This window comes from Mauremys mutica, chromosome 2 (assembly GCF_020497125.1).
Source record: "Mauremys mutica isolate MM-2020 ecotype Southern chromosome 2, ASM2049712v1, whole genome shotgun sequence".
Classification (NCBI taxonomy): Eukaryota; Metazoa; Chordata; order Testudines; family Geoemydidae; genus Mauremys; species Mauremys mutica.
The window spans coordinates 292,060,809-292,088,385 of record NC_059073.1 but is presented as its reverse complement, the minus strand read 5'-3'; the positions used below and the strand labels follow the sequence as shown (position 1 = coordinate 292,088,385).

General features: G+C 52.6%; 1 protein-coding gene and 6 non-coding genes across 9 annotated transcripts; all 7 read right to left on the bottom strand.

Annotated features, from left to right (window-relative positions):
• Window positions 1-27,577, bottom strand: TBRG4 (transforming growth factor beta regulator 4). 3 transcript variants are annotated; one of them, XM_045004752.1, is made up of 11 exons: window positions 27,433-27,577; window positions 25,150-25,642; window positions 21,083-21,406; window positions 18,353-18,524; window positions 14,894-15,051; window positions 14,146-14,256; window positions 11,266-11,410; window positions 8,989-9,234; window positions 7,740-7,851; window positions 5,824-5,938; window positions 1-287 (listed from the first exon to the last, which is right to left on the bottom strand). In XM_045004752.1, the coding sequence occupies exons 2-11, from the start codon at window positions 25,570-25,572 to the stop codon at window positions 186-188; spliced, it is 1,908 nt and encodes a 635-aa protein (XP_044860687.1). In that variant the 5' UTR covers window positions 25,573-25,642; window positions 27,433-27,577; the 3' UTR covers window positions 1-185. The 3 variants fall into 3 exon arrangements, with proteins under 3 accessions (XP_044860687.1, XP_044860688.1, XP_044860689.1); XM_045004753.1 differs by lacking the exon at window positions 27,433-27,577 and adding an exon at window positions 26,871-27,098; XM_045004754.1 differs by lacking the exon at window positions 27,433-27,577 and having other exon boundaries at window positions 21,083-21,252; window positions 25,150-25,279.
• On the bottom strand, window positions 1,358-1,480 carry LOC123365476. The gene has a single exon (XR_006577610.1). It is a non-coding gene; the product is annotated as a small nucleolar RNA SNORA5 (small nucleolar RNA).
• On the bottom strand, window positions 8,198-8,335 carry LOC123365474. The gene has a single exon (XR_006577608.1). It is a non-coding gene; the product is annotated as a small nucleolar RNA SNORA5 (small nucleolar RNA).
• LOC123365475 lies at window positions 10,164-10,281 on the bottom strand. Its single transcript, XR_006577609.1, has one exon. It is a non-coding gene; the product is annotated as a small nucleolar RNA SNORA5 (small nucleolar RNA).
• LOC123365477 lies at window positions 15,367-15,496 on the bottom strand. The gene has a single exon (XR_006577611.1). It is a non-coding gene; the product is annotated as a small nucleolar RNA SNORA5 (small nucleolar RNA).
• Window positions 19,843-19,982, bottom strand: LOC123365471. Its single transcript, XR_006577605.1, has one exon. It is a non-coding gene; the product is annotated as a small nucleolar RNA SNORA5 (small nucleolar RNA).
• On the bottom strand, window positions 24,254-24,391 carry LOC123365472. The gene has a single exon (XR_006577606.1). It is a non-coding gene; the product is annotated as a small nucleolar RNA SNORA5 (small nucleolar RNA).

The following is a 27,577-nucleotide window of genomic DNA, read 5'->3' as shown; positions in this document are numbered from 1 at the left end:
GCCTGTACAAGAGGGAATTTATTCCAACACATATTTACATACACAACGCTACCCACACCCCTGCCTTCCTCCTCCCCACCCCCGGGGAGCACAATGCCCATTCACAGCAGCAGCAGCGGCACACCAGTCGACTGAGGCAATGCCGGATGCGAACACCAGAGCCCATCGTTCGACGGGTTCAGGGGTCACTTAGCCATCTCTGCCCCCACGGCTTTGTTCATTTTGTCCTGGAGGTAGGCTGTCTTCTGCCACTCCGATTTCAGCTCCAGAAACTCATAGTAGGGAACCTGCAGCGGAAGAGGGCAGGGAGCGGGGTCAGGATTTACACTGGGGCGACCGTGCTGATCTCTCTCAGGGCCAGCTTGCTCGGCCCTGGTGGAGAGTGGCAGGACTGATCAGCAATCAGCCAGGTGATACTGACCAGCCCCCAAAAGGGAGGAGGTCTCTGCAGTGGGGTGTCTAAGGGGTCACAGCCCCAAGCCTGCCAGAGAATCCTCCAGACACTGCCAGGGATGCACAGTGGCCCTTGGGACACCCAAACCCGCTGGCCTGAGACTGCCTGGCTCTCCTCCGGGAGCGTGGTGTTAGCAGAGCACTGGGGCAGCTACAGGAGGCAGCCTCAGCTTGAAAACAGATCCCCCCTCCCTAGCTGCCTCAAGAGCAAAGATACAGCCCTTGGGAGTCTCAGCAGGAGACTCCAGCAGGACCTAACCTGCCTTGAGAGGCAGTTACAATCAGCCAGCGTCTCCAGCCCACTCCAGGGAGGGAGAGCTCTCTGGCCACCTCGCTGTCTGGTGCTGCAAAACGTCCGATGGGAACCAGCTTGTGTGTGGCTGGCCTGGGCTAATGGTGGACGGTATCTAGAGCGCTCAGCACCCTGCAGCTCTGCAAAATCTCCTATCCCAACAGCGGTCACGTAACTAGACAGTGCATGGAGGACTAATGACCCCACATCTGAGTCCTCCAATGGGTGGCAGCTGCACCAGCTAGACTCACTCACTGTGGATGCAACACTCTTCAGCACATACTTTTAAAAATGCTTAGAAATAAAAATAAGGGTAGTGCTGGAGGGAGACACGAGAACCCAGGTGCATGTGTGCAGAATGTACTGCACTGGTAGCCTCCGGCCAGCCAGCAGGGAGCAGTCTGCAGTCAGTCCTTGGCCCTTCTGCCAACTCTGCCACAGAGGGAGCTGCTGTCGCGCGTAGGTTCTACAATGTGGACGTGGGTTTGCTAGGAAAGGGGCTCAGATACCCAACCTCCTTAACAGCCTGCGCGTGACGCAGCCACCCCTGTTCTGGCAGCTGTAGGAACACTTCCTTGTTTCAAAGCAAGATCAATACTGTCTCCCAGCCCACACAGGCTGTAGCATATTTGTATCCCCAGCACCCAGTGGTAGAGATGTGGGGCCCATGAACTACAGATGTTGCTGTGGCAGCCGACCAGGGCAGGGGTGAGTACTGAATTTGACAGGGCTGCAGGGCAAATGCCCTAATTGAAAGTGACGTTTCCTGGCTACCCTGTGTAGGTTCTGTGTTACTGTATCACTGTCACTGGGAGCATCGCTACTGCTGCTGGGGTCCCCACCAAAACAGTGCAAGAGAAGCTTAGGAAGTGTGCAGAGCGAGCAGGCTGTTCATTGGCAGCTGGCTGCCTGCTATTACTAACGAGTAGTTTGGTAGCAGGGCCTCTGGGGCTGCCAGCCTCTGCCAAATCAGACACGCTGGAGCCTTTCATATACCTCTCCACACCAGGTGGGGGCAGCGTCCTACACTGACGAATGAAGGTCGTGTCTGTTGAAGGCTCTGAAGTCATTTGTATAAATGGTAACTTTGCAGGTGGCCTTTATAACTCTTCTGCGCTTTAGAGGCACAAAGTGCGACAACCAAATGCCAACTATTATTAAATGGATAGGCAAACGGTAATAGGGGATCACTGCAGCCACTTCTGGGGTGCAGCACAGCAACAATACACAGCTAGTAGCAATGAATACAATACCCCAGCCAATTAACATCAGAGAGGTAACTATCTAAAGCAGAGGAGCTAAGATGCTGACTCTACAGGAAGAATCGGGAGCTTTAATGAGCACAGGATTAGGATCTGCTCAATTTCATATTGGACACACAGCATTTCAAAAGTTGCATGGTCTATTTCATCTCTTCACCCACCCACTTTCTTATTCCTTCCCCACAGGCCTGTTCCCCACTACCAGGGCAGACAAAACTCGGATTTAGAAAGGAGGACAGAAGAGATGCTCGGCAGAGAGGGATATTTAAACATGCAGCCGTGTGGAGAGGGTGGAATGTGTAGCCAATGCCGGGAGCAGCTAGGCCAGGTGGGGATGACACACACTATGCAGAACGTAAGTCACTGGTCTATAGATCTACCAAGGAAACTAGGGCCCACGGCAGCACAGCTAGAGTCAGTGGGAATTTTGGCACTAGTTTCAGATCAGGTCCTGCCTCAGGCTGTTGATATTGGCCACAAACTGGAATGAAGCTGACTCTGCACTTGCTTGCTCTGGGATATGGTCTATTGTCTTGGCTTTAGTAGCAAGTGAAGGTGGCTGGCGGGCCCAGGGAGGGTGCATGAGGGGAGCGCTGTGTCTTGCTTTCCTGAGCCAACTTCGCTGCAGTTACTAACAAGCCTCAGAGCGCCGGCTTCCGCAGCGCCTCCTGCTTTCCCAAGTGGGGGCTGCAGATTGCAGTCCATGGAGCAGCAGTGGGGAAAGGCACTGAGCTGGGACTCCAGTTCCTGGTTGTGCCACCGACTTTTCCAGAGCCCTGGGCAAGTCCCTTAGTCCATGTGCCTCAGCTGCCCACTGGGGCGAGACTCCCTGGCCTGGGTTCTGCAGCAGCTCAGACTCAATGATCAGTATGGTCCCTTCTGGCCTTAAATCACTGTCTCCATAAGCTTTGCTGCCCCCTCCCCCCCAGGGGGCTGAGAGAATAAACAATGACTGAGGAGCCCCTGAGCGCTAGGCCAGACAGGCACCTTGGTAGAAAGGTATTGAGAAAACAGAATCCTATCGTCTCTGCCTTTGGATCAGCAGCTTTCGCCTCCAGCTGCACTGGAAGTGTGGGGACGAGAGCGGTCCCTGGGGAAGGGATCTAGTCATTTACACCGGGAGAAAACATTCCTGCTTGGTAGGATTCCCCTTCTATATACAGCTCAGGGGAGCCAGAAGCTGCAAGGAGCTGGAAAGGCCTCCAAGGCCCCACAGCGACAGTGCGTGGGCAGGAGGACGAGAACAGAACAGGCTGTGGAGAAACAGCAGGAGTTCCGCTGTGCTCCTCAGACACTTGGCGTAAGTGTCGCACCGAATGCAGGTGTTGCTGCGGTGCCTAGAAAACTGGGGAACTTTGATAAGTTGGGATATTGTTAGCCTTTTCCAGAGGGTCTGGCTGGAGAGTCTTGCCCGCATGCTCGGGGTTCAGCTGACCGCCATATTTGGGGTCGGGAAGGAATTTTCCTCCAGGGTAGATTGGCAGTGGCCCTGGAGGTTTTTCGCCTTCCTCCGAAGCATGGGGCAGGGGTCGCTTGCTGGTGGATTATCTGCTACTTGAAGTCTTTAAATCATGATTTGGAGCATTCAACAGCAGAGTCAAGGGAGAGAATTAGTTCAGGAGTGGGTGGATCGGCTTATGTGGCCTGCATCTTGCAGGAGGTCAGACTAGATGATCATAATGGTCCCTTCTGATCTTGAATTCTATGATTCTATAAATGTGGGGGCGGGGGGAAGGGACAGAGCAGAAACGAGCCTGCGGCGAAAGGGGGAACAGGCTAATGTCTGGTTCACAGAAACAGTCATACCTTGTATTCAGCTAGCACAGGAGGATGGGAAACCCTGTGCTAAGTCACACAACAGCCCATGGAGACAGGAGCAGCCCCACTGTGCAGAGGCGTTGATTGCTGGGGGGTTATCAGCCCCCACTGTGGGTAAGAGGCAGATGCAGCGCCCCGGATCAGGCCATGGCTGACAGCAGCGCGGTATGTCTGCACTAGGGTTTGCACTAGCAGCGCAGCTGCACTGCCCGTGGAGACAAGGCCCAAAGCAGGGACTCACCCAGCAGCACTGAGGGAGAGGAGGTCAGCGCCAGGGTTAGGCCTGTGGCGTTCCTGGCTCCCAGACAAGGCTGATCAAGGGCCAGCTACTCTGATGGGCTCTCGGGTAAGTGCGGTTTATAGACCAGATGTTCTAGCCAGGGACAGGACCCCATTTCTAAGGCACCTGGCACCTCCGCTGTGCCCAATCAATAAACAAAACCCCTAACAGCTTCCTCACGCCCAGGCTCACGGCTGATGCCCAGCGACCCCTGCTGGCCAGAGTTAAAAAGGCAACGCCCCAGCATTCAGCCTCATTCGAACACGGCTTGCAACGGCCCCCCTCTGCTTCCGACCTCTTTGCTGGGAAGTTTACACCTGTCCTCTCCAGAGAGGGGTGCTGCCAGCCCTGGTCCGCAGGCAGGCCTCCTGCCAGATGGATCGATGGGCACGAAGAGGCAGGGCTGACAGTTCACTTCATTGTCATCCCCGCCACTGCCCCATCTTTGGGGTCTAGAACAATGAGTGGCCCCGAGAGGATTGTTTGCTGATCCCAGGGGGCCGGAGCCCGGGTGACCTACAGACCATCTCGCTGGACACGCAGGGGCAGAGACAACACTGGGTGCCCCACCCATCGCTCTGGTTTAAGGCTGTATGCTTGGAGCTCTGCCCCTCCTCCGTATGCTCTCGCTACCCTGATATTAACGGAGTCCCAGCTGCTGCGGCCAGAGGCAGCCTCACTGTTGATTATGGCTATGCAAGTGTCTCCAAACAGCAACAGCTGCAGAACACCCCGCACCTGAGACACACACCGGACCTCACACAAGCACCTCCGCAGCAGAGTCTTCTAGTCAAAATGCCCCCAAGCTGAGCCAAAGCACCTCCTTGAACCCACTCAGAACAGGGGGTCCCCAAGATCCACTACCGCTTGGAAGTGTGTGTGTGGGGGGGTAACTTTCAAGTGACAGTGATTTTTGGGTGCCCAACTGGAGACCCCCTGCAGAGACTTCATTCTTCAAGGGTGGGTGCTCAGCACTTCCTGGGAAAAGGCCCCTTGAAGGCCCCTTAAACTGGACATTTGATAACAACTGGCCAAGGCAAAGCGTTAGAGGGAGCTAGGTAAGGTCACATCTCCCCAGACGTGCAGCACAAACAGCAGGGCTGCTCCCCTTTGGACGTTGGCCCCTACTGCTGATCTGGGGTCCGCTTTAATATCACTTCCAGGAAGAGACCTAGGCCATATAGCCCCTTCCTTAGTCACCACGTGCAGGATGACTCCCTACAGCCCAGTCACTGGGCTCTGGCTACTCCAGTTAGCGGCTCCTCCCCGTCTGCCTGGGAAAACTAGTCCCCAGATCTCCCTGGCAGGAAGTTCTGGCCTTCATCTCATCTTCCTGCATTAGACTGACCCCCTCTCCTGCACCAACCTAAATAATCCCACCCCTTCGCGCTCATTCTGTCAACCTCTGGCCCCGTAGTCAGCTCTGAGGCCAGGTCTCTTGTGTATCCAGCTCCCAGTCCCCGTTCAGATCAGTCCCTCAGGCCCAGTGATGGTTTCGGCTGCTGTCTTTCAGGTAACTCGTGCAATGAATCTGGATCACGGAGCGAGGCCACATTCCTCCCCAGGGGAGAGGGAGACTGGAAGGGCTCCTGGCTACCGTACACCACTAAGGTGCATGCTGTGCTGTCTGACAGCTGTCGGGTAACGGAGGTCGAGCCCCCATTCACTCTGGTATTGGGAGCCGGGGGAGAAGGCATCGGCCCTCGCTGGCTACTCACATCCACGATCAAGAACCCGGCGGCTTGCACATGTCGTCGGGCCATGGCGAAGCGGCCCAGCAGGTCCTTGCTTCTGCTGCTGAAGTTTGGGAACTCCCACCTCAGGAAGGCGATCCTGCGAGAGAGACGCACACAGAGGGAATGGGGTTGAATGACTCAGGAGCGGGCGCAAGCTCAAATCTCTCACAATCTAGAGCGCTGTGTACCCTGGGCTCAGCGGGCAGGACACTTCGCCGGCTCTGGCTCTGAGCGGCTGCCAAAGCTCCAAAGGAACAAGCACTTGGCAGCGCTAAGAGGAGCCGCTCTACCCAGCTGCGACTGCGGACTGCTCTGGCTCGGACAGGGCACCAGCGCTGGCATGCTGGATCAGACCCCCGGCCCAGCGACTGGTGTCCATTCTCCTGCGTGCAGCGGTCACCAATACCTAACGCTTCAGAGGACAGTAACAGAAGCACCACAGTTGTGCAGGGCTGCATGTTTGGGGTCAGGAGCAGCAATGGCAGGGGTCAGGGTCGGAGAGATTAGTTCAGGATTAGTGCAGGAGATCAGAGGGCCCTTGTCTGAGCATTTATAGCCACAAGCACTAGGCCCAGGAGATGACTCAGCCCTGTGATTTGTTTGATGTGTGTGTGAATATGAACGCTGGAGAAAGGTGCTAGAACAGGGGGTAGGCAACCTATGGCACGGGTGCCGAAGGCGGCACGCGAGCTGATTTTCAGCGGCACTCACACTGCCCGGGTCCTGGCCAATGGTCTGGGGGGCTCAGCATTTTATTTAATTTTAAATGAAGCTTCTTAAACATTTACAAAACCGTATTTACTTTACATACGACAATAGTTTAGTTATATATTATAGACTTAGAGAAAGAGACCTTCTAAGAATGTTAAAATGTCTGACTGGCATGCGGAACCTTACATTAGAGTGACTGAATGAAGACTCAGCACAGCACTGCTGAAAGGCTGCCAGCCCCTGGGCTAGAGTAATTTAACCAGAGAATAAGTCCAGCAACGATGTGAGAGGGCAGTTTAGTCCCCATGGGCTCTGTTGAGGGGCCAGTTACAGTGGCAGACTGAGGTGGACACGGCTCCACGTGGCACTGGACGCAGATCGAGCCAGCCCCTACTGCCTGGAGCAGTGCTTCGGACGTTCGCCTCAGCCTCCATGCTCTTGCCAAGCCCTGGGGCGCTAAACCTTGAAGGCCCAAGCACGTTAATAAGGAGAAAGAAAGGGGCCTTGATGCTAGGGAGCCTGCCCTGCCCGATTAGCATCAGCACCTTCCCATACAGCCCCCGCCCTCTACATCGCCCCCCCGCTTTCCCTGACAAGGGGGGCTAGTGGTTCTGCTCACAGCTGCTAGGGCTGAGCATGGACATGAGCTGGGGGCACACTCATTCCAGCCTGAGCCGAGGAAAGGGCTATGGGTCCCCCCACGATCCCCAGCTGAACTTCTTTCCCAGTGGCTGGGTAAGGGAACTTTGAGAGGAAGATGCTGGTTATCCCGATTGGCCTGTATCCTGCGTTTCTGTGGGGACTTCTAGGGAGGAGGGAGAGGTGTGTGTGGAGGGTACTCAGAGGAGCCAGACAGCTTGAGGAAGGCACCTTCTGCACCAGCAGCTCTGATGTTCCCATTCCCCAGACTCCGCTGAAACGCGGGCAAAGGGAGATGGGCGCTGTGAGCAGTCACGATGCAGCCACTGCTGGCAGTGAGTCTGTGCCATGAGCTGCAAGGGAGTCAATGCACCTGTTTTGCTTTCACGACGGCAAGGTGAGAAACATCTCCCCTCATCCTGAGCGCGCACACGCACAGCAGCCTTCCCCCCTCACTCCCACAGGGCTGGGGTGGGCTTAGACCCCTTCATCCTGGCCTACATGGCAGCAGCAGGGCCTGATCTCTGGTGTGGCGGCTAGGCACTCACCTCCTGGTGCCGCGGGGCGGGGGTTTTGTCCCTTCTGACTGGAGCAGGTGGGGGGCAGCAAAGTCCTTTATGGGGAGAGGCTGATTATCGCTGTTCAGCATCATCTCGGCGTCTACACAGGAGAGAGGGGAAACCACAGGGACTCCTGAGGCCTGGCTGGCTCCTGATTAGCATCGAGTCACATCCCCAGGGAGATCTGGTGATGCACAACGTGCAAAGCCTTGCCTAGGCCCATCGGCTCACCAGTGAGAGGGTGACACTAACTGGCCAGCCATGGGTACAGCCCGTCACCGAGCACCTGCCCGGCTACCAACCTACCCTGGACAGAGCTACATTCTGGCTTTGATTTGCTAGCCAACGGCAGTGGGTCCAGCAGGGCCATTCCACTGTGTCTTATGCTCTGTGTGGACGGTGGGGAACTGCAGCCACACCCAGCAGCCCCTCTCCTAGCTCACGGCAGGTGTCTGTAGCATGATTTTATCCCCAGGGTCCAATGAGCGGGACACGGGGCCCATGAACGACAGGTGTTGCTGTGGCAGCCGGCTGGGCCAGTGCCCACCACGGAGAAGACAAGCACTGAATTTGACATGGCTGCCGGGGGAGGGGAAGCTGCAGCGTTCTTGGGTGGACCTGACAGCTGCTGTTCACACAGTGGTACGGGAGGATGGGGCGTTTCCTGCCGAGCAGCTCTGCGGGCTGGGACGTAGGGACTGGTCTGGCCGACCCAGAGGGGAGACAATTTTCCATCTGCCTTGTTGCTTCCCCGAGACAGTCAGGCACATGGCTGAGACGCAGCATGTTCCACCCACTGTTAAACCACCAGTGATCCAGAGCCATGGAGCTGGGGAGCACGGCAGGACAGAGCCTGTCACCACTGTAGCCAGGGGGTAGAAAGGTCACGTGCACTGAGGGCCTCATCTTAGTACCCATCACAAAGCCAAAACCGTCTGGCACCATTAGCTGTCTCTGCTCAGGACTGGAATAGCAGAGTGTGCTGGGGGTCCGGAGGGAGGTGCACTGGCAGGGCGAGGGGGCACCTCACACTGATGCCCACGTCGGGAGGGAGGTGCACTAGCAGGTGATGGATCAGTGGGCTAATGGGGGGGCTGCATCAGGACTGCCACGCAGTGGGTGAATGTCGGGGGGGGAGTTTACACGCCATGTGCCCTCTGGACCACGCAGCGGCTGCCCAGTTCATTAGCACTGACGTCACTGCAGCCTTGGGCTCGGGTCCCAAGAACACACTCACCGAGCTGCCAGCCATAAATGGTGTGTACGTTGAACCGCCTGTTAACCTCGTCTTTGGCCACCCTGTTCAGCACCTCCTGCAGGCTGCTCTGTAGCGGAGTGGCCTTCCTGCCCCCTGGCGGCTCCGGGGCACTCAGGGCCTCTGGAGGAAGGAAGGGCCCCTGGTAGCCTGGGCACTCCAGCCTGGCGGCGGCGTTGATATGCATCAGTTTGAGCCTGTAGTTCTGTCCTCTGGGCGTCTGGTCATCTGTTGGGTGAGAAGGGCAGCAATGGAGACCCAGCCCAGGGGAGGGGCCTGGACCGAGGGCTCAGTCACTCAGATCTCTAAAAGTTCAACTCGGTCCACTTCGTAGCAGGAGTCAGGGCTGGTGGGCCTAGCCCCACATCTGCCACTCGGAACCCGACCCTGCAGGGCCCACAGTGACGAGTGGGATTATACGCTGGGACTTGCCTGCGACAGCAGGGACCACACTCAGTGACCCAGCAGGTCCCATCCAGCGCTATGTCCTGCCAGAATGATTAGAACAGGTGCCGAACAACCTCCACCCCCCCACTGACTGCAACGAACGCTCAGTACCTTGCAGGGGGGCACCTACCCCCCGCTGCACCTAGTGCCCGATCGCCAGCGACTGGGCAGTTGCAGCTTTGGCAGCACCAAGCCCGTGAGACGGGCTTTGAGAGAGAACCCCCTGGAGCGCGAGGAAGGGACATACACTCTGCCCGGCACAGGGTCCTTGAGGCATGTGGGGTAAGATCCCCGTGCCCAGATGTGATTCAGTGGCACTGGTATGGCACAAGTGTTATCACTGCCCCGTGAGTCCCCACGTCAGGAGAAGCTCTGTGCTACAGAGACCCGAGCACACAGACCCAAGCGTACCCGGCCATAGTTACTCCAAGAGGGAGCGTGCCCAGTGTGTCACGTCATCCCTAGCAGCAGAGCCAGCACCACGTGGGAACCCCCCCCCTCCCGGGCAGCACCACTCAAAGGACGTCACCCTGCTAGACAGACGCCCCCTGTGGCAGACTCCGGAAGTGGCTGTTCTAACTAGAGGCCGCTGCCAATCCCCTCTGTGGTGTACTCATGCTGAGAGGGGCTCGGGGCCTGTCAGATTGCTGAGCCGGCAGAACAAAGTTCATTCCCTCCCCACCAGAGCAGCTTTGCAAACCTCGGAGGCTGGGTGTCTGTAGCATGATTTTATCCCCAGGGTCCAATGAGCGACAGGTGTTGCTGTGGCAGCCGGCTGGGCCAGTGCCCACCACGGAGAAGACAAGCACTGAATTTGACATGGCTGCCGGGGGAGGGGAAGCTGCACAGTTCTTGGGTGGACCTGACAGCTGCTGTTCGCATAGGTCCTTCCCAGACGTTAGGATTCAGCGGGAATGGGTGGGTGAGTGCAGGACAGAGCAGCAAACTAGCCGTTCCACATTCTAGAACTGTGCTCAGACTCCAGCGTCCAGGACAAGTCCAAAATCCACAGCTGGTGGCAACCAACCACGCCTTGGTGAAGAGTTACCCACATCAGGAAATACACAGCACCAGCGTGCCCAGGGGTAGGCCAGCAAGGGGGGCAGTTACAGGGCACCAGAAGGACGATGTGGGGCCAGCACTGGAGTAGCCCAGGGCTGTAGATCAGCAGGGATGCCCCCTGGCAGAACACTCTGGGGAGGACACACTCAAGCCAGTGCTATTGGCACTTCATTTTCATGAGCATCACACTCACTTCCACCCGGCTCCCTGTCACACCCACAGACCCAACCGCGAATGCCCAGCAGAGATTAGGAGCTAGTGCTGCTGGGTTAGCCACAGCCTGGCTGCTGAATTATTGCTGTGCAGGAGCCATCAGCGCTTTGATGTGCTTCCCAAAGAAGTGGAATCCCCAGGACTCTCTTTAGGCCTGTCCTGGGGGTTAGAACAGGCAGCAGCGAGGCCTGCTCCCCATATGCAGCCCAGCCTGTGGGGAGGGGAGACTGAGATACCATCCCTCATTCAAGCCTTCCCCTCTCTGCTGAGCCTGTTACAACAGGGCCACCTGGTGGTGGATTTCTGACATGACATCTGTTGGCAATGGAACTGAGACTACATTCATCTCACCCCTCATGGGATGGGCAATGACCGTCACCTGGGCCAGCAGGAACTGACAACCTGGAGGACAAAAGTGCAATATTCCCATTCCCAATCCCTTGAGCTCTCAGGTTCCCCTATGTCTTAACCCCCCGCCCTCCAGTCCCCACTGGCAGATGCAGGCACACCCCACGTCCAAGACACATCTACATTTACCTAGAAGCTGGCTATAAAACGGTGGGGCCAGCACGCTTTGCAGGTAGGGAGTCTTCGCCTCCTGCAGCACGCACAGTGACCACACCAGGTCTGTCAGCAGGTGCGGGTCCAGGCTGCCCAGTTGGTCACCAAGCTTCTCATGGACCTGGGGAAGGAAAGTCACAAGCTGTCAGAGGGGTTTCCTGGGCTGGGTCTTTCTAGCTCTGCCAGGAATTCAGAGGCCACTGGACCGATACCTGGGTGGCTTGGCCTGAGCACAGCTAGTGAGAGACATCGTAGCTAGAGAAACGCTTCTCCCAGCAGAGGGGGTATTTGCAGTCAAGGGATTTTTCTCATTTTGGTTCTTTGGAAATGTGGACGTGGGCTGCCCAGCAAGACTCTCTCTGCATGGTACATGCTCTCTAGGGTTTGTTATTGTAGGGTTGCTACTTCAGAGGCTGCACACACCACTCATTGTACGCTTGCTGCTCTCTGAAGGGCCACAAACGCGCTACAACCGGAGATCCATTTTTTGTTGGCCAGACAGAACCGAGGGCTGTGGGATGCTTCAAAGCCACACGTGTGAAGAACACGGCCTTCGCCCAGGAATGAACGGGATGAGAAGCCTTGCGTGCCCTCCCCGGCCACAGTGGAGTGCCAAGCATCATTATCCTGAGAACATCTGGATCACTGTGTGCTGGCAGGATGTCCCTCTGGGTTCGCAGCAAGCAGCAGGGCCTCTTACCATTATACTGAGGTTTTGTAGGCAGAGGCTTTCATAGACTTCCAGAAATGAAGGGCTGGGAGGGACCTCAAGAGGTCATTTAGTTCAGCCCTCTGCACTGAGGCAGGATCAAGTCAACCTAGACCATCCTGACAGGCATTCGTCCAGCCTGTTCTCCAAACCTCTACTGACAGGGATTCCACAACCTCCCTTGGAAGGTACTCCAGAGCTTAACTATCCTTAGAGCGAGAACGTATCTGCCTTGTTGCAGATTAAGTCCATTTACGTCTTGTCCTGCCTTTGGTGGTCAGCATCCTCGTTATAACAGACCTTAACGTCTTTTTAATAAGCCAAAGTTGGTAGTTTATGGCTTAACAAACCGCTTCTTTAGAGAGGCCTTCTAATTCTGGTGTCTGTGACAACCCTGCAGACCAGGGCCCTCGATCAATGCACACAACAGGCATGGGGCGGCAAGGCAAGCTGCCCCGGGTACTGCCCTGCCACTGTGCCTCCCCCTTGCCCTGGAGAGAGACCCCATAAAGGTGAGTGGCCCCATGGAGACCAAGCAGGGGCCCCAGAGGCTGGTAAGTGAATATGGAAGAGAGTGGGGTTGCGGAACAGACCAGAGGAGGACTCCTGGAACTACGGACCTCGGACCATCCCTGCACTTTGGCTCCAGGGAAGAGGTCACTTTGGTATCTGACAGCTCAGCAGATGGTACAGAGACAGTTAAGCCTGTGGCCAGAGCAGGCCAAAGGACAGTGGGGGAAAGTGAGGCGAAGGTGCTGCAATGCCACATCCAGCCAGGAGGGGCTGTGTTGAGGCAGCAGCTTTGCTACCGGGTGGCTTAATGATCTAAGCATTAGGTCAGAAATGCCAAGACTCACTGAAGCCTCCGGTTCAAAACCCAGCAGAGTCACCTCAGCGCTGCACTCCCTGGGGTGAGGAGCTACACATCAGGCCGTTTGCTGCAGAGGTGATGAGACTATGCGGTAGCTGAGCTCCTGCCTGCTCTATGGGAACAGGTAGAGAACACGTGGCCTAAAACCTATACTCTGTCTGCGTGTAACCAGCTCTCATGGTGCACCTGGGAGCTGGGTTAGATTAGCCAGAGAGCTGGGTTAGACTGGCCAGAGAGAGGAGTTTGATTAGCTCGGGGTTAGATTAGCTCTTGCTCAGAATGCTCCTAGGATCATCCATGCCTACCTAGCAAATGAATTGCAGGCACCGTTCTGCCTGGCTTGAGGTGTGCACCTGTCCCAGCTCTGAAGGGCACAGGCAGGCATAACAGGTGAATCACGGCATGCCAGAGACCCGCGGGTGAGCGCACAGGCACTGGGGCCTGGTCTTTCCTCTCACTACAGGGGAGGGCAGTAAGACACTAAAAGCTCCAGTCCCCACAACCCAGATGTGCACCTCTGGAGGGCTGTCATAGTCCCATTGCATTAAGTGATTATGTGCCTATTGCCTCTGGGTTTATTACATACACTGGTCACCGGTACAGGCAGCAAGGAGAGCCACTCTCCTTCCCAGCCACCTGCGTCAGGATGACGTAGCCAGTAGAGGGTTACAGCCTGCCTGCCTGTCACGTCTCAGCAGGCGACTTAAGGGAAGGGAGAATCTTTCGGGGTGGTGGTGGGGGCTTTTTCCTTGCCTCTCTCTGTCCCCAGACAGACACACCCTTCCTTTAAATCCCTGGCCCAGTCCTATGACAGGCAGGTTTGCCCGTAACCCTTTCCTGAGGATTGTTTTACCCTATCACATCATCCATAGCGTGGGGCCTCCAAGTCAATGCTTGGCTGAAAACACTGAGCCTGGCACTCTGACATACGCAGCAGGACGGAGCACGTGCCGGGGCCCTGCGGGGATGCCCTGCTTCCTGTTGGCAAGAGCTCAGATCCCAGGCCTTCAGTGAGCAAACGTGAGCACGTACTCGAGGTGACCTGCGGTGCCCCCCGGGTTTGGACAGACTGTGTTCTGGGAGATGGGTGTGTGACTGCAGGGCTATGGCATGGCTGTCCTGTTTCCTACAGAAGTCAGAGCTGGAGATCTTCTGGACACCCCTAAGTCTGCAATCTCAGATGTCTTCAGGAGAGCTGCAGCCTTGGCAGACCTGGCCCGGTTCTGATGTAGCCTGAGGGCGTGACGGGGGATGGGGGGGGGAGGAGAAATGTTACCATGTTATAGAAGTTCTCGCTGCGGCTGGACTGGAAGTTCAGGCGGGCGAAAGACAGGATGACGCTGCACAGCTGCAGCACGGTGAATCTGTCGGCATTGTCCAGGGTATACTGGAAAGCAGAGAGGGAAAGCGGTAAGTGTAGACCCGAATGGCTCCAAAGTAAACACTAACACTGATGCTTACAACATCCAACCCACGGACAGCGCTGCCCCGCTGACGCAGGGCGGAAATAAGCCAAATGGCCCCTAGCGATCTGTCAAGGACTTTGTATTAGCATCCAGCACTATACTGAAGGAGCACAAAGATACGGGGGTGTAAGCATAAACCGAGATAGGCAGAATACCTCAGCTGGCAGGTGAGGAAACGGAGGCACAGACAGGTTAATCGGGGCTGAGCTGGGGTTAGTTGCCGAGCAGTCCGGGGCTCCCCTCAATGATCCCCTCAGCGTTAGCTGCTGCCACACCAGGCAGCCGTCTGCAGCGAGCCAGCTATGATGTGCCCCACACTGTGACCTCCAGCATAGGAGAGACATTTAAGCCATTTTTACTGACACCTGCTGTCTTGCACTTAGCCAAGTCAAAGAACTGCGTGTGCTACCACTGAGCAAGGCATCAGCTTGGTACCCTAGTGCATAGACTTTACAAATACATCTCAGCATCGTTAACCTACCTTACAGCTGGGAAAACTGAGGCAGAGGGGCCCAACAATGGCTGTTTCCCCCTTTCCTTCCCCACTTGTCTCCTCACCTGAGCGAAGGCCTCGAAGAGGGGCAGGTTGAGCCACTTGAGGTAAGCGAAGGACTTGATGCAGCGCCCCACGTCGCCATGAGCCATCTTGGGCACATGGGCGTGCAGGTCTGACGCCATCTTCTGGAAGACCTGGGTCTGGTGGAAATTCAGCTTTCCTTAAAGAGGCAGAAGAAATCAGCAGCTGCTGAGGAGGAGTCAGCCAGGAGCTCCGAAGCACTAGTGGGAGCAGTGCAAGGGGGGAGCAGGACGTCTGGGGGGTAAGGCACAGGGGGAAAACGAGCAAAAGCATCAAGCCGTATTCCTGGAGAGGAAGAGGCTCTGTGTGAATGCTGTTCCCTCCCCATCTCTAAATCAGATCTTAGCTGCAACTACAGAGAACCAGGCCAGGCCTCTGCCCCACGCCCATCAGCCTCTCTTGATCACCAGGCGGTGCTGAGACGGGATGGGGACTAATGATGCTGGCCCGTGCTGGGTGTCTGTAGAAGATTTTTATCCCCCATCTCCAGACGGACGTGGCAGGAATTACAGGCGCTTCTGTGGCAGCTATTTGGGTCAGTACCCATCACTGAGGAAGAACGCACCGCATTTGACAAGGCTGCAGAGTGCTTCACACCTGATGCTAGCCTGACTGTAGGCTCATTACCAAATACCCAGGGGCAGCATAAATCCCATGGAAGTACTCATGATATCCACATGAATGCTGAGCCAGCCCACCAGGTGAAACTTCCAAGGGGAGAGTCAGACAGCCAGCCCAGAGAGGCGCATGGGGCCCTTGTGTTGGAAAGGATCAAGCAGCACTGTTACACTGATGCTGGTGTAATCAAATCAAAGTACTAGTGGGAAGAGGGATAGTGGGGAGGGATAGCTCAGTGGTTTGAGCATTGGCCTGCTAAACCCAGGGTTGTGAGTTCGATCCTTGAGGGGCCCATGTAGGGATCTGGGGCAAAAATCAGTACTTGGTCCTGCTAGTGAAGGCAGGGGGCTGGACTCAATGACCTTTCAGGGTCCCTTCCAGCTCTATGAGATAGGTATAGCTCCATAGATTTATTTCAAGAAGTGTGGTGACAAGGGCCAGGAAGCAGGAACGTTGCAGTTGTTAGCTCAGCTCTCTCGGATTCCCTCTCTGGCAAGTCACTTAACCTTCTGGGGCCTCAGCTGCACCAGCTGCATAATGGAGATACTAGTCGATTTCCCCAAGTCTGTTATCAATGTAGTTCAAATGTCTGCAAGATGAAAATAATTTGAGACCAAAGTGCTAGCATGTTCCTTTGCCTTCCTAATCATATAAACAAACCCACGTGCACCATTTCAGAATGCAGAGCTCCAGATAGTCCCATGCCGGTGGGTGAATGTCCCTACAGTTCTGCACTGAGGGACAATACTCATTTTAAATTCTTCATTAAATCCAAACAGCTTTCTTCAACACACAAAGGAATTCCTTGGCTGAGGAATAAATTGGCTGGAAGCTTGAAGTTAATACTAAGCCATATCCGAAAACAAAATCAGGACTTTGGGTGATGGATGCTACAGAAAACAGGGAGCTAAAGAACCATCATCATAGGTGAGGAGTGTTGTGGGCAAAAATCCCCAGAAACAGACAATACCAGGGGAAGTGAAACAGTGTCAGATGGGCCAGGAGAGCTCTCCAGAAGACAGGGAGGGGAGAAGAAAAACCTGTGAAAGTCCATCAGAGTGATACTGAATCCTGCCAAGTTAAAAAGTTTGGAAAAGAACTTAAGTTCAGTTATGGTCAGGGTGGCAAACTGGTACCTAATTACTGAACCGATCTGCTCCAGGAGTTTGAGTTGTACCTAAGCTACATCTGTTATCTCTGCAGAACCACCGCAGCTCTGGGAGGGTGAGCAGGACTCTCTTCTGGCTCACGCCAACAGAACCGTTAACTACATTCTAATGGCAGAATTTCCGTGACAATGCACGAACCAGCAAGAGCCCAGTACGACTCCATGACTGTAGGTATCGTATTTGTTCAATTCCTCACAGATGTTAAGGCCAGAAGAGACTAATCAATCACCCAATCTGACCTCCAGTATAACACAGGCCAGAGAATTTCAACCCACTCCCCCTGTACTGAGCCCAAGAACTTGCGTTGGACGAAAGCATCTTCCAAAAATGCATCCAGTGTAGATCCGAAGACATCAAGAGATGGAGACTCCACCACTTCCCTTGATAGTTTGTTCCAATGGTTCGTCAGCCGAATTATAGGCGAGATGATCTAGTCCAGACGCACTGAGAGAAGCAGGGAATGCTCCGAATGCCATTTCTACTGTTGCTTTTTAGAGTATAACCGCCCCATCTAGGTAGCCCTAGTGCAGCCAGTTGGTCATGTGCAAGTCAGACAATGAAGTGGACTGCTCAGCTGGAACCAGCCTGTTTATAGAGGGGCTCGCGTCACAGGTTTACCTGGTAGAAGGATACGCTGCCCATTTGTCTGGACTGTTACCAACACAAACGCAGCGTTTGTGATGTCCTGCAGAGGACGAGAGGCAAAATGTCTGCAGAAACCATTAGCCAGCAAGCAGAGGCCAGAGAACTAAGACACCCATTATTATACCAATGGGCGTGTTACTTTCTGCTCATATTAATGGTGTTTATACGTAAGCAAGCTATGAATAGGGCCATTATTGTGACGGATCAGAAAACTCTGATCGACTCTGTAGCTTGCAAACAGAGATATGCAAGTTAAGACTGAAATACATTGGCCCGCCACATCCAAGAGCACAGGCGGAGACCTACTGTACTATGTAGTATATTAGCCACTGGATAAAATAGTATCACTTTACAACTATTCCTGAACTAAGACTCCAATGGGGAGAGATCACATAATTTTGTGACATCACCCCTTTACGCCTAATTCCATCTGGGCAATCCAGTTCGTTGCCAATCCCACAACCACAGCACTTCTGACCTGTTGAAACAGGCAGATAGTAAGGCTTACACCTTTTGCGGGTGGGGAAACGGAGGCACATAGGTTAAATGACTTGCCTTTGGTGACAGAGGGAATCTGCTGCAGAGCTGGGATTAGAATTTGGGAATTTCTGGCTCCCTACTGTGTACTCAGAGGCCTCTTTCAAACGAAAGCCTCTGTTGCTCGAAGTCTGTGGTAGGTGTGGATGGTGACACTTAATGCACTGTTGGAAGGTGCTCTGATACGAGGGTGATGAGCATAAGAAACTAAATAGAACAGAATGCAAAAGCTGAGTGTGCTGGTAAGGGCTACGTTGTAACTGACAAAATCAATTCCATTGCGGGTGTGTATTAGAGGTACCAAATAACTCAACTGTTACCTCCCGTATGAGCTTAGAATTCTCAGCCAGGACGGCATCGTTATGATAGTGATGCGCTAAAGACCTCGTTCAACGCAAAGACTGTGCTGCACTGGACTCTGCTGGCGGGATACTTGACTGAGCAGTTCAGGGGATGGCTGGACTCACTTACCATATGCAAAGGCCAAGTCCACCAGAACGCTAGTGCTGAGGGTAAAGTGCTTCTGAACCAGATGGTAGGAAATGGCCCGGAGCAGGGGGACAGAGCGCCGGTTCTGGAGCGCTAAAGCCAACGCCACTTTCCGAATGTCCTCAGCAGTGAATTGCTCGGCTAATTCCAAAGCCTGCCAACAGACATTAAGCACAGAGAGTAAAGGTGGGATAAAGCTATTTACACGATGAATCACTTACATATCTGGCACATTTCAAAGTATCTTACAAAACAGCCTCTCAAAGATCGTCCAGCACTGAAATGCAGCCACCTCTGGAGAAGAACATAGCAGATCACAGTAATAAACAGTATGAGATATGATGTGAAAACCATTGTATCCAGAGGGGAGAATTAAAGGAGGCAGAATTTAATTACTTCTGACTGAATGCGGTCAGGGTATCAGTGCTACACTGATTACTATTGCAAAAAATACTGTGGGACCTATTACAACCACAAGTGGCCAGTATGGACTCAATACAGGAGTAACCGGGTGAAATTTAAGAACAGCCATACTGCAAATGGTTCATTTAGCCTTGTATCCTCTCTTCCGACAGTGGCCAATGCCCAATGCTTCAGAGGGAATGAACAGAACAAGGCAATCATCTAATGATCCGTCCTGTTGCCCAATCCCAGCATCAGTCAGAGGCTTAGGGACACCAGGGCACAGGGTTGCATCCCTGACCATCTTGGCTAATCCCTGGGGGAGCCTGACCATTTATTTCTACCCTTTGTTTCCTGTCTTTTAACCAGTTACTGAGAAGACTTCCCTCTTGTCCCAGGACTACTTAGCTTACTTAAGAGCCTTTGGTGAGGGACCTTGTGGGACCTCTGAAAGTCTAAGTACTCTATATCCACTGGATCACCCTCGTCCCTGTTTGCTGATCCCCCTCAAACAATTCTAATAGATTGGTGAGGCATGAATTCCCTTTACAAAAGCCATTTTGACTCCTTCCCAACAAATCAAGTTCATCTATCTCTATCAACAAATCATGTCTGATAGTTCTGTTCTTTAATTCAGTTTCAATCAATTTGCCTGGTACTGAGGTTAGGTTTACGGGCCTGTAGTTACTTGGATTGCCTCTGGAGCCCTTTTTTTTTTTTTTTTTTTTAAAAAGACCTTTCCTATGCGGGAGAGGAGACTAGATGATTGAATGGTTTCTTCCGGCTTTAAACTCTGAGCATCTGTTAACATTTCATCCAAAAGACAACAGCACTTTAAGGGTTTGATGCTGGGCTCAGTCCCATGGGATCTGAGCATCTAAACCAATGCACCAGCAAAGCGAGTACTGACACAGGAGAAAGAGTTCCCTCTACTGAATCACTAACACCATTTCCCGGTGTTTCCCTTGGAATCTCACTTATTACTAACCTTACCCCGGTGTGTTTAATTTGCTATATGGCAAGATCCCAACCCAACCAGTCTAAACTGTGGTATTTTTATTAGCATGTAACAGTGTCTGTAGCAAATATTTATCCCCAGGGTCCAGAGAGAGAGAGATGTGGGGCCCATGAACTACAGATGTTTCTGTGGCAGCTCTTTGGGCCAGTACCCACCATGGAGAAGGTGAGTACTGAATTTGACATAGCTGCGGTCAAACAACCTAGAGACCTCATTGGTGGTTTCAACCTGGGGAGTGTTTCCCCAGCCCAGATCACGTGCCTGAAGGACATCTAGTAAGCATCGGAGCAATGAGCTAATCTGCGGACACAGGCCTGCAGAGCTGTGATTCACAAGCCATCCGATTCAGAACCAGGCTGAACTGGAAGGAGAGCAGAATGGAAAGGGAACATTCCTTTTCTCCCCATCTGTCATGACTTAAAGAGGGGAGTCTCAAGGCAGCCTGCCACCACAATGAGCAGATTCTAAAACTCTGTGCTCAGATCTCAGTGGAGCCTGGCCCTGGGGGTGAGGCAGGCTCTCTACAGAGTCTCGCTATGGAGCCATTTCAGTAAAGTAAACCACAACAGTTCTCTCTTTAACCTCAGACCAGATGGGTGGGTCGTTTGGCTTGTCATATTCAGGATCACTGCTTTAAAAAGAAATCATTATGGGGATGGTGGTGGGAAAACATTCCACATCAGAAAAGACCTATGAGGCCCCTGAGGGAACATGCTGCCACGGATGCCTGACTTGCTGTATAAATGCCTACAAGGGCTTATTTGTGAGTAGATTTTTTAAATCACTTGACGGCCCTAATTTTGCTAAACTTTTTCCTTATGTATCCTGCACATTTAAGGTAGTTTATTTAAATAAAACATGTAAAGTTCCGTTTTTGTGCATTTGCAATTAAATTTGACTTTCCATCCAAATACAGCTTGACACAAACTGCAAGTAAAAAATGAATCATCTAGGAAGTGAGAAATGCATCATTCTCATGTAATAAATGTAAAAATTAAGAATCTAAATACACGTAAATTAAGCTGTATCTGGTTCAATATCTGTGTATAGATACAGTTTATCCTCCTGGTTAACAAAAAGAAGCACCAAATTTGGTGTAGAGGTCGTATTTTGTTGCAAATCAACGTGTTTCAGTGACTACTAGCCAATGAAAATAACTAGGAAAGTACAAAAGGAAAGCACAATTAAAATTGCTGATTTAAATCATGATGAAAATTGGAGATTTAAAAGGATTTATTTAAATCAATCCACCCTGCAGGAGACTCTTAGCATGTCTGAGCTGCTGCCTATACCTTGTCCTCCAGCCGGTCCATCAGGGTCTGAGAGAGGTGCCCAACCTTCACCATCAGTGCCACCACAGCTCTCGTGTCCCCAATCTCCGTCCAGCGCAGCTCCAGGTGCTTCACCACGTCACTCAGCAGCTCACTCTGATCCTCTGCCTGCTCGCTGGTTGCCAAGTACTCTGCCAGGGAAGCAATCTGCCTGAAGTTCAAGCGTCTCAACCGCCAGCGCACCTCCTGCTTCACCGATCTCACCTCTCTCTTATGCCTCTCCAGCCCCAGAAGGTAGAGGCTCTTCAAGAGGGGCAACAAAGAGCTATTCCAGACCCGGGAAAGCTAGGCAGCAAAGAGGAAATATGGGAATATTGTTAGGTACAAAGGAGGCTGTAACAGAGCGAGAAGTGGAGTGAGACACTAGAGGATTTATCGGATGGAATCAATCATCCAGCATTGGCAAATGCCAGACGCTCCGGAGGAAGGCACCTCCCGCAAAGAGTGGTTTTAGTGCTCTCGTGTCTACACTCCACATTCACTGCCCCTTTAACTTCAGCTACAGCCTGCGGGTTTCCCAGCAGCACGAGCAGCTGCTATGTCCAGCCCTGGTCTGGAGACAGCAGTGGTGCTCTAGTTTTCCCAGGGCTGAGCTTTCATCGCCTTTAGGGTCAGTCAACATTTCTCTCTCTTTTTCCTCTGTGTTCAGACCAAACTCCCCCGCCCGTGTACATTCCACAACTGCCTCATGATTCCAAAGGCACAGGGCACTTGCAGTTCTTCTCCAAAGAGAAACTGATGATGAAGCGGCTGACAGGCCATCATTCTTATGCTTCCAGATCTTGACTATATGTGCAAGTTCCAATGACCTAGGTCACCTACAGGGCAGCGTAGGGCTATCACTGCTGGGCCGTGGGGTCAAATTAGCTTTTCTCACTGGAACTGCCAAGGGGCAGCTGGAAAAAAAAAATCAGAAGCCCAAAGATCCACGGATGATACTCTAGATTCTAAAGCACCTTTCAGAATCCCCACGGGTTGTGCGGAAAACAAAGGAAATATCACCAAATTGCAGCCACCTCTGGGGTGGAACATGACAGCTATTTATCAACAGTACAAAACAGTTTAAGGAAAGGGAAGAATCACTTCTCAGCTTGAAGCGGAATCAAGGGAAGTAGAATGTAATGACTCGGATAGAATTTGGCCAGGGTGCTCTACCAGTGCTCTGGCAAATGGTACCACAGACATTGTAATAATCAAGACTTCAGTCTTACGACTTGTCAGAAACTGGGCGTTTTTTAGTAGCACAGCAGCCTCTCAGAGCCACCCTTTGACACTGACTCAATGACTCAGGGTAATGATCACAACAGTAGAATAGGAATTCTTAGAGATCTCAGAGTGGTTTGCAAAGGTTCTGTAAACAAGTATCACCCATTAGGCAGCTGAAGAAACAGCTCATGACCTACCGAAGATCACACAGGTCATTGGCAAGCCAGGAACAGAATCTCAGTATTCCCACTCTCAGTCTCGTGCCCCATTCAGCCTTTCAGTACAAAACACCAACCCCCTTTCTTGCAGCACCTTGATACCGAATTCCATTGAGAGACTTCTGTCCAACTGCTGGCCTGGTCCAATCCTGCCTGTCTTTTGATAGCTCAGGGCTTGTCTACATGGGGTCTTACACATCAGCTTCACTTTAGTTTGGTTGCATTAGAGTGTCTTGTGCCCACACTCAACTTTTTTTTTTTAATCAAGTTATTTAGTATCATAGTTGGCAGCAATTAATCCTCTTTGGAAGAGAAGTTAACTCCTCACTGCAGTGAGTTTATTTGCTTTAAGGTTCGTGTGGACAAATTCTTAACTATTCCGGTGCAGGTAATCCTCCCACTGCCACCCCACAGTGCACTGCTTCACACCTGGATTAGCCTGCCTTCCATTGCTCCATGGTCATCTCGACCAGACCCTCATTTAATGCGGGCACATTTTTGTCAAATGCAGGTGTGGCACTTTTTGATACCAGTAGTGGGTAGCATAGAGCTGTGTGGCATAACAAAGTAATGTGAATGCCACTCAGTTAATTTACGTAATGGCCATACTAGGTCAGACCAAAGGTCCATCCAGCCCAGTATCCTGTCTGCCGACAGTGGCCAGTGCCAGGTGCCCCAGAAAAAATGAACAGAACAGATCATCATCACGTGATCCAACCCCGTCGTCCATTCCCAGCTTCTGGCAAACAGAGGCTAGGGACACCATCCCTGCCCGTCCTCGCTAATAGCCACTGATGGACCTATCCTCCATGAACTTATCTAGCTCTTTTTTTAACCCTGTTATGGTCTTGGCCTTCACAACAAGGAGTTCCACTGGTTGACTGTGCGTTTGGTGAAAAAATTCTTCCTTTTGTTTGTTTTAAACCTGCTGCCTATTAATTTGATTTGGTGACCCTGAGTTCTTGTGTTATGAGAGTAAATATCACTTCCAGATTTACTTTCTCCACACCAGTCATGATTTTATAGACCTCTATTATATCCCCCCGTAGTCATCTCTTTTCCAAGCTGAAAAGTCCCAATCTTATTAATCTCTCCTCATATGGCAGCAATTCCATAGCCCTAATCATTTCTGTTGCTCCTTTCTGAACCTTTTCCAATTCCAATATATCTTTTTTGAGATGGGGCGACCACATCTGCATGCAGTATACAGGATGTGGACGTACCATGGATTTATATAGAGGCAATATGGTATTTTCTGTCTAATTATCTATCCCTTTCTTAATGATTCCCAACATTCTCTTCACTTTTTTGACTGCCACTGCACATTGAGTGGATGTTTTCAGAGAACTATCCAGAATGACTCCCAGATCTCTTTCTTGAGTGGTAACAGCTAATTTAGACCCCATCATTTTATATGTATAGTTGGGAGTATGTTTTCCAAATGTGCATTACTTTGCAATTATCAACATTGAATTTCATCTGCCGTTTTGTTGCTCAGTCACCCAGTTTTGTGAGATCCTTTCGTAGCTCTTCGCAGTCTGCTTGGAACTTAACTATCTTGAGTAGTTTTGTATCGTCTGCAAATTTTGCCACCCCACTGTTTACCCTTCTCCAGATCTAAATGCACCAACAAACTAATCCAATTTAACATTCCCGTGTAGGAATGCTCTTAGGGTGAGATGCTTTAGTATTTCTACTGATCTATACCAGGTGTCTGTAGCATTCTTTTATCCCCAGGGTCCAATAATAGAGACACGGGGCCCATGAACTACAGATGTTGCTGTGGCAGCCAGCTGGGCCAGTACTGAGCACAGACAAGGACAGTACTGAATTTGACAAGGCTGCTGTAGTTTAAGACTAGGTAGTGGAGAACATAATGTAAGGTGTGAAACCCAATCTTACTCTTGTTTAGCTATCCTATCATTTTACTGAGATTTCATTGGGCTCATCCAGGGCTCCATGTGGCTGTTGAGAGCTGGATGTGGATTCACTGAAGTGCCCAAAGGGGGAAACTAAAGTTCTTAACATGGGTACAACGCTGCTGCTGGCACTGATCCATCCAATTCAAACTTTATTAATCCTTGTGCTGCTGTTCACTACAGCCCTTGTGAAGACAACAGAATTTAGCAGGGCTGTCTGAAGCACTATCGCCTCGTGTCACCAATAGGGGAGGAAGTAGCAGGATCTCAATAGAGAGACTGCAAATTGGTAAGGCAATGTAGTGTCTGCTCGGCTCTCACCCCAATTCCTGCCTGTGCCTAACCACTGGGACGCATAGTACCCACAGCCACTACAGCCTTTGAACACCCAGAAATAGAATATCTAAGTAATGCTGCATTTTTAGTTGTTTCTAGTGCAATATGTATTCTGCCTTTTCTGAAAGCAGTCGGTCACTCTCTCTCTCCCTTCCATGTGCTCTGTCTCTCACAGATGGAAGTTAGGAGAACCAACATCATGTGACCAGCCAACTCTGCACAGGCCACCAGCTAGGGATCTTTGGGAAATTATGTCTCATCAAGTGTGGTTAAAAGCACCAGGGAAAGGGCACTTTCTATGCTTCTCCTCCCTCTGAGAGCGCCCACCCGCAGCATCATGGGAACGTACCTGGCTATTCAGAACGTTGAGCACTTGCTGGAAGCGACAGTCCTGCAAGATGCTCTCCGTTTCTAGTTTTTTCTCTGCCACGAGTCGGGAGAGTTGGATGACCACTGCGGAGGCCTGGTTCCCATTTAGAGAGTGATGTTCAGCCACGTGCAAGAGATCTTCAGGGCTAGAAGCTGCTTCAATGAGTTCATCAATCTCTCTGTGCTCCGGATATCGGCTGTACACTTGCTCCTTGACTGAGAGTTTGTCTGTTTGTCTGGGGAGGCTTGAAGTGTGTAATGAAGCGAGAGCTGCTTGAGGTAGAGCTCTTGCTATCACTGTCTTGGATGCTGGTGCTAACAGAGAAGCTGGGATTGCCAGGGGTGCGAAGGTGGAGCCACCAAAGAGCCGCCGACAACAGCGTTGCACCAGTCTGGCTGCCATGACACAGCTAGATCTATTGGGAGGGAAGAGGAGGGGGACAAAACTGAACCGGGGTCAACTCCACATTTCCCTACAAAAAGAAAAAAATAAAACACTTTAACAAAAGTATATTTAAAAGTTAAAAAAGAAGAGGGAACTGGATGACTCTAGGGCACAGAGTTTTCCACCAATAGCCTGGTTTGAATCTAGCCCAGGCCGGTAGCAACCGAAAATCATGTGTCACATAGGCTATGGCTACATTTGTAGTGGTGTGAAGTGTAGACATACTACATACCCCGCTAGTATGGGTAGAAACAGCAGTGTAGACAGTGAGGCACTGCTTAGGTAAGTAGAGTACAGACACGCCAGAACCTTAGGGTATGTACCCTACATAGCTCTCTATATACCCAAGCAGTGTCTCCCACTTCTACTCTGCTATTTTTAGCAGTGCATCATCCTTGCTGCCAGAGCCTTTCCCTGCTGCCTCCCCTCTGCCAAAGCCTTTCGCAGCCACGTGTAGCTACACACCACCGTGGGGAGGCAGCCTGTTTTTCACTATGACACGTAACTACGTCTACCTCACACGCTGCCGCAAGTGTAGACAAGGCCTTAGGGACATCAAATGCTCTAGAAGATAAAGTGTAGTCTCGTGCTGGGAACTGTCAATGAATTTCAGCCCTGTTTGTTTTACATTCATTCATGGTAGCATCATTAAGGTATGCGAATGCAAGAAACACTTCCTTTCACTTTCACTCATTTATCCACAAGTCAGTCTAAGTCTTAGGCACATTATCAATAACTTATTCTAAACTGAGAGCAATTGGGGGAATAAAACCCATGAAAATTTAAAAGTTCCCATTAGAAGTTACAATGAAAATCTAAGGTTGGTATTAACTCCCACTGGCGACCACTGACATCCATCATAGGAGTGTATCTACTTCCTATCAGTCACTGCAATACCTAGGCACTGCCACATTACTGCTCCATGGCTTGGCTCGGAGCATGCTCATTTAAGTACCGTATTTTGTCACATGCACATTGCAGGCACAAAACGCCGGTGGTACTTCTGGGAACTGTCTACTAGTCCTGCTGGAGCCAGCTGTGAAATCACTGAGAACAGCCCTCTTCTCCCCTGACGCACAGGCCAGCTCCTCTGGGGCAGTAACAGCACATGGGGGCTCACACCAGGCCCAGTTCTGACGGCCCCCTCTGAACCGGATCGCCCACTTCCTGGCTCCTACTGATAAGTTTCATACCGAGGCCACAGCTACACTGGGGCACTTTGCCAGCGTAGGAAGACCAAGATGAGATTTACTCACAAATTAGACACAGCTCTAGGGGCGGAGCTCTGCTTTTCCCCGTTTAACGGGTGTCCACCCTCGGGGCTTTTCCCGGCACGGATCGCGCCCCGGAGTGACACCGCTTCGCTAGGGCGAGTCAGTCGTGTAGACACAGCCCGAGAGGACAAGACAGGCCCCACCGGGGAGGGAGCCGGGGCAGGTGAATGGCACCAGGGCGAGGCCCAGGACGCGGCACACAGGGCGGGCGCAGGGCTGTGCCCCACGCGGGGCGCTGAACGGCCTCCCGCTCCCACCGGGCGCAGCGCGCGGGGACGGAACCGCCTCGCTCGGCTCGGCCACAGCCCGGCCCCCCCCCCGATTTCTCTGCCCCGGATACACCCTCCCCCGGCCGGGAGCCGGAGCAGCCCCACGCGCGGCGGGACACGGATCCAGGCCGGTCCGGGGGGGGGAGGAGGGGAACCACCCCCTTCCCGGTGCCGTGACTGGCCCGGCCCGGCCGCCCCTCCTCGGGCCCCCGGCCCCTCCCCCAGCGCCAGGGAGGCGGGGCCCCGCGACCCAGGGCCCGGCCGGAGCCACTCACCGCCCCGCCAGGCTGACCTCGGCCGCCCGCACCCGGGCAGAGAGAGCGAGCGCGGGTGAGCGGCGCGGGCCGATCGCGTCACTGCCCCCGCGACGCCCCTCCGCAGCGCCCATTGGCTGCCCGTGGCGGGGGAGGGGAGGGGAAA

Bases quoted from the DNA above. Each gene is read 5' to 3' on its own strand.
- TBRG4 (XM_045004752.1), bottom strand. From the start codon at position 25,572: ATGGCAGCCAGACTGGTGCAACGCTGTTGTCGGCGGCTCTTTGGTGGC. The intron at 15,052-18,352 runs GTAAGTGAGTCC...TGCCTCTTTAAG, and splicing joins GGACTTGGCCTTTGCATATG to GAAAGCTGAATTTCCACCAG. The intron at 14,257-14,893 runs GTGAGGAGACAA...TCTGCTTTCCAG, and splicing joins TCTTCGAGGCCTTCGCTCAG to TATACCCTGGACAATGCCGA.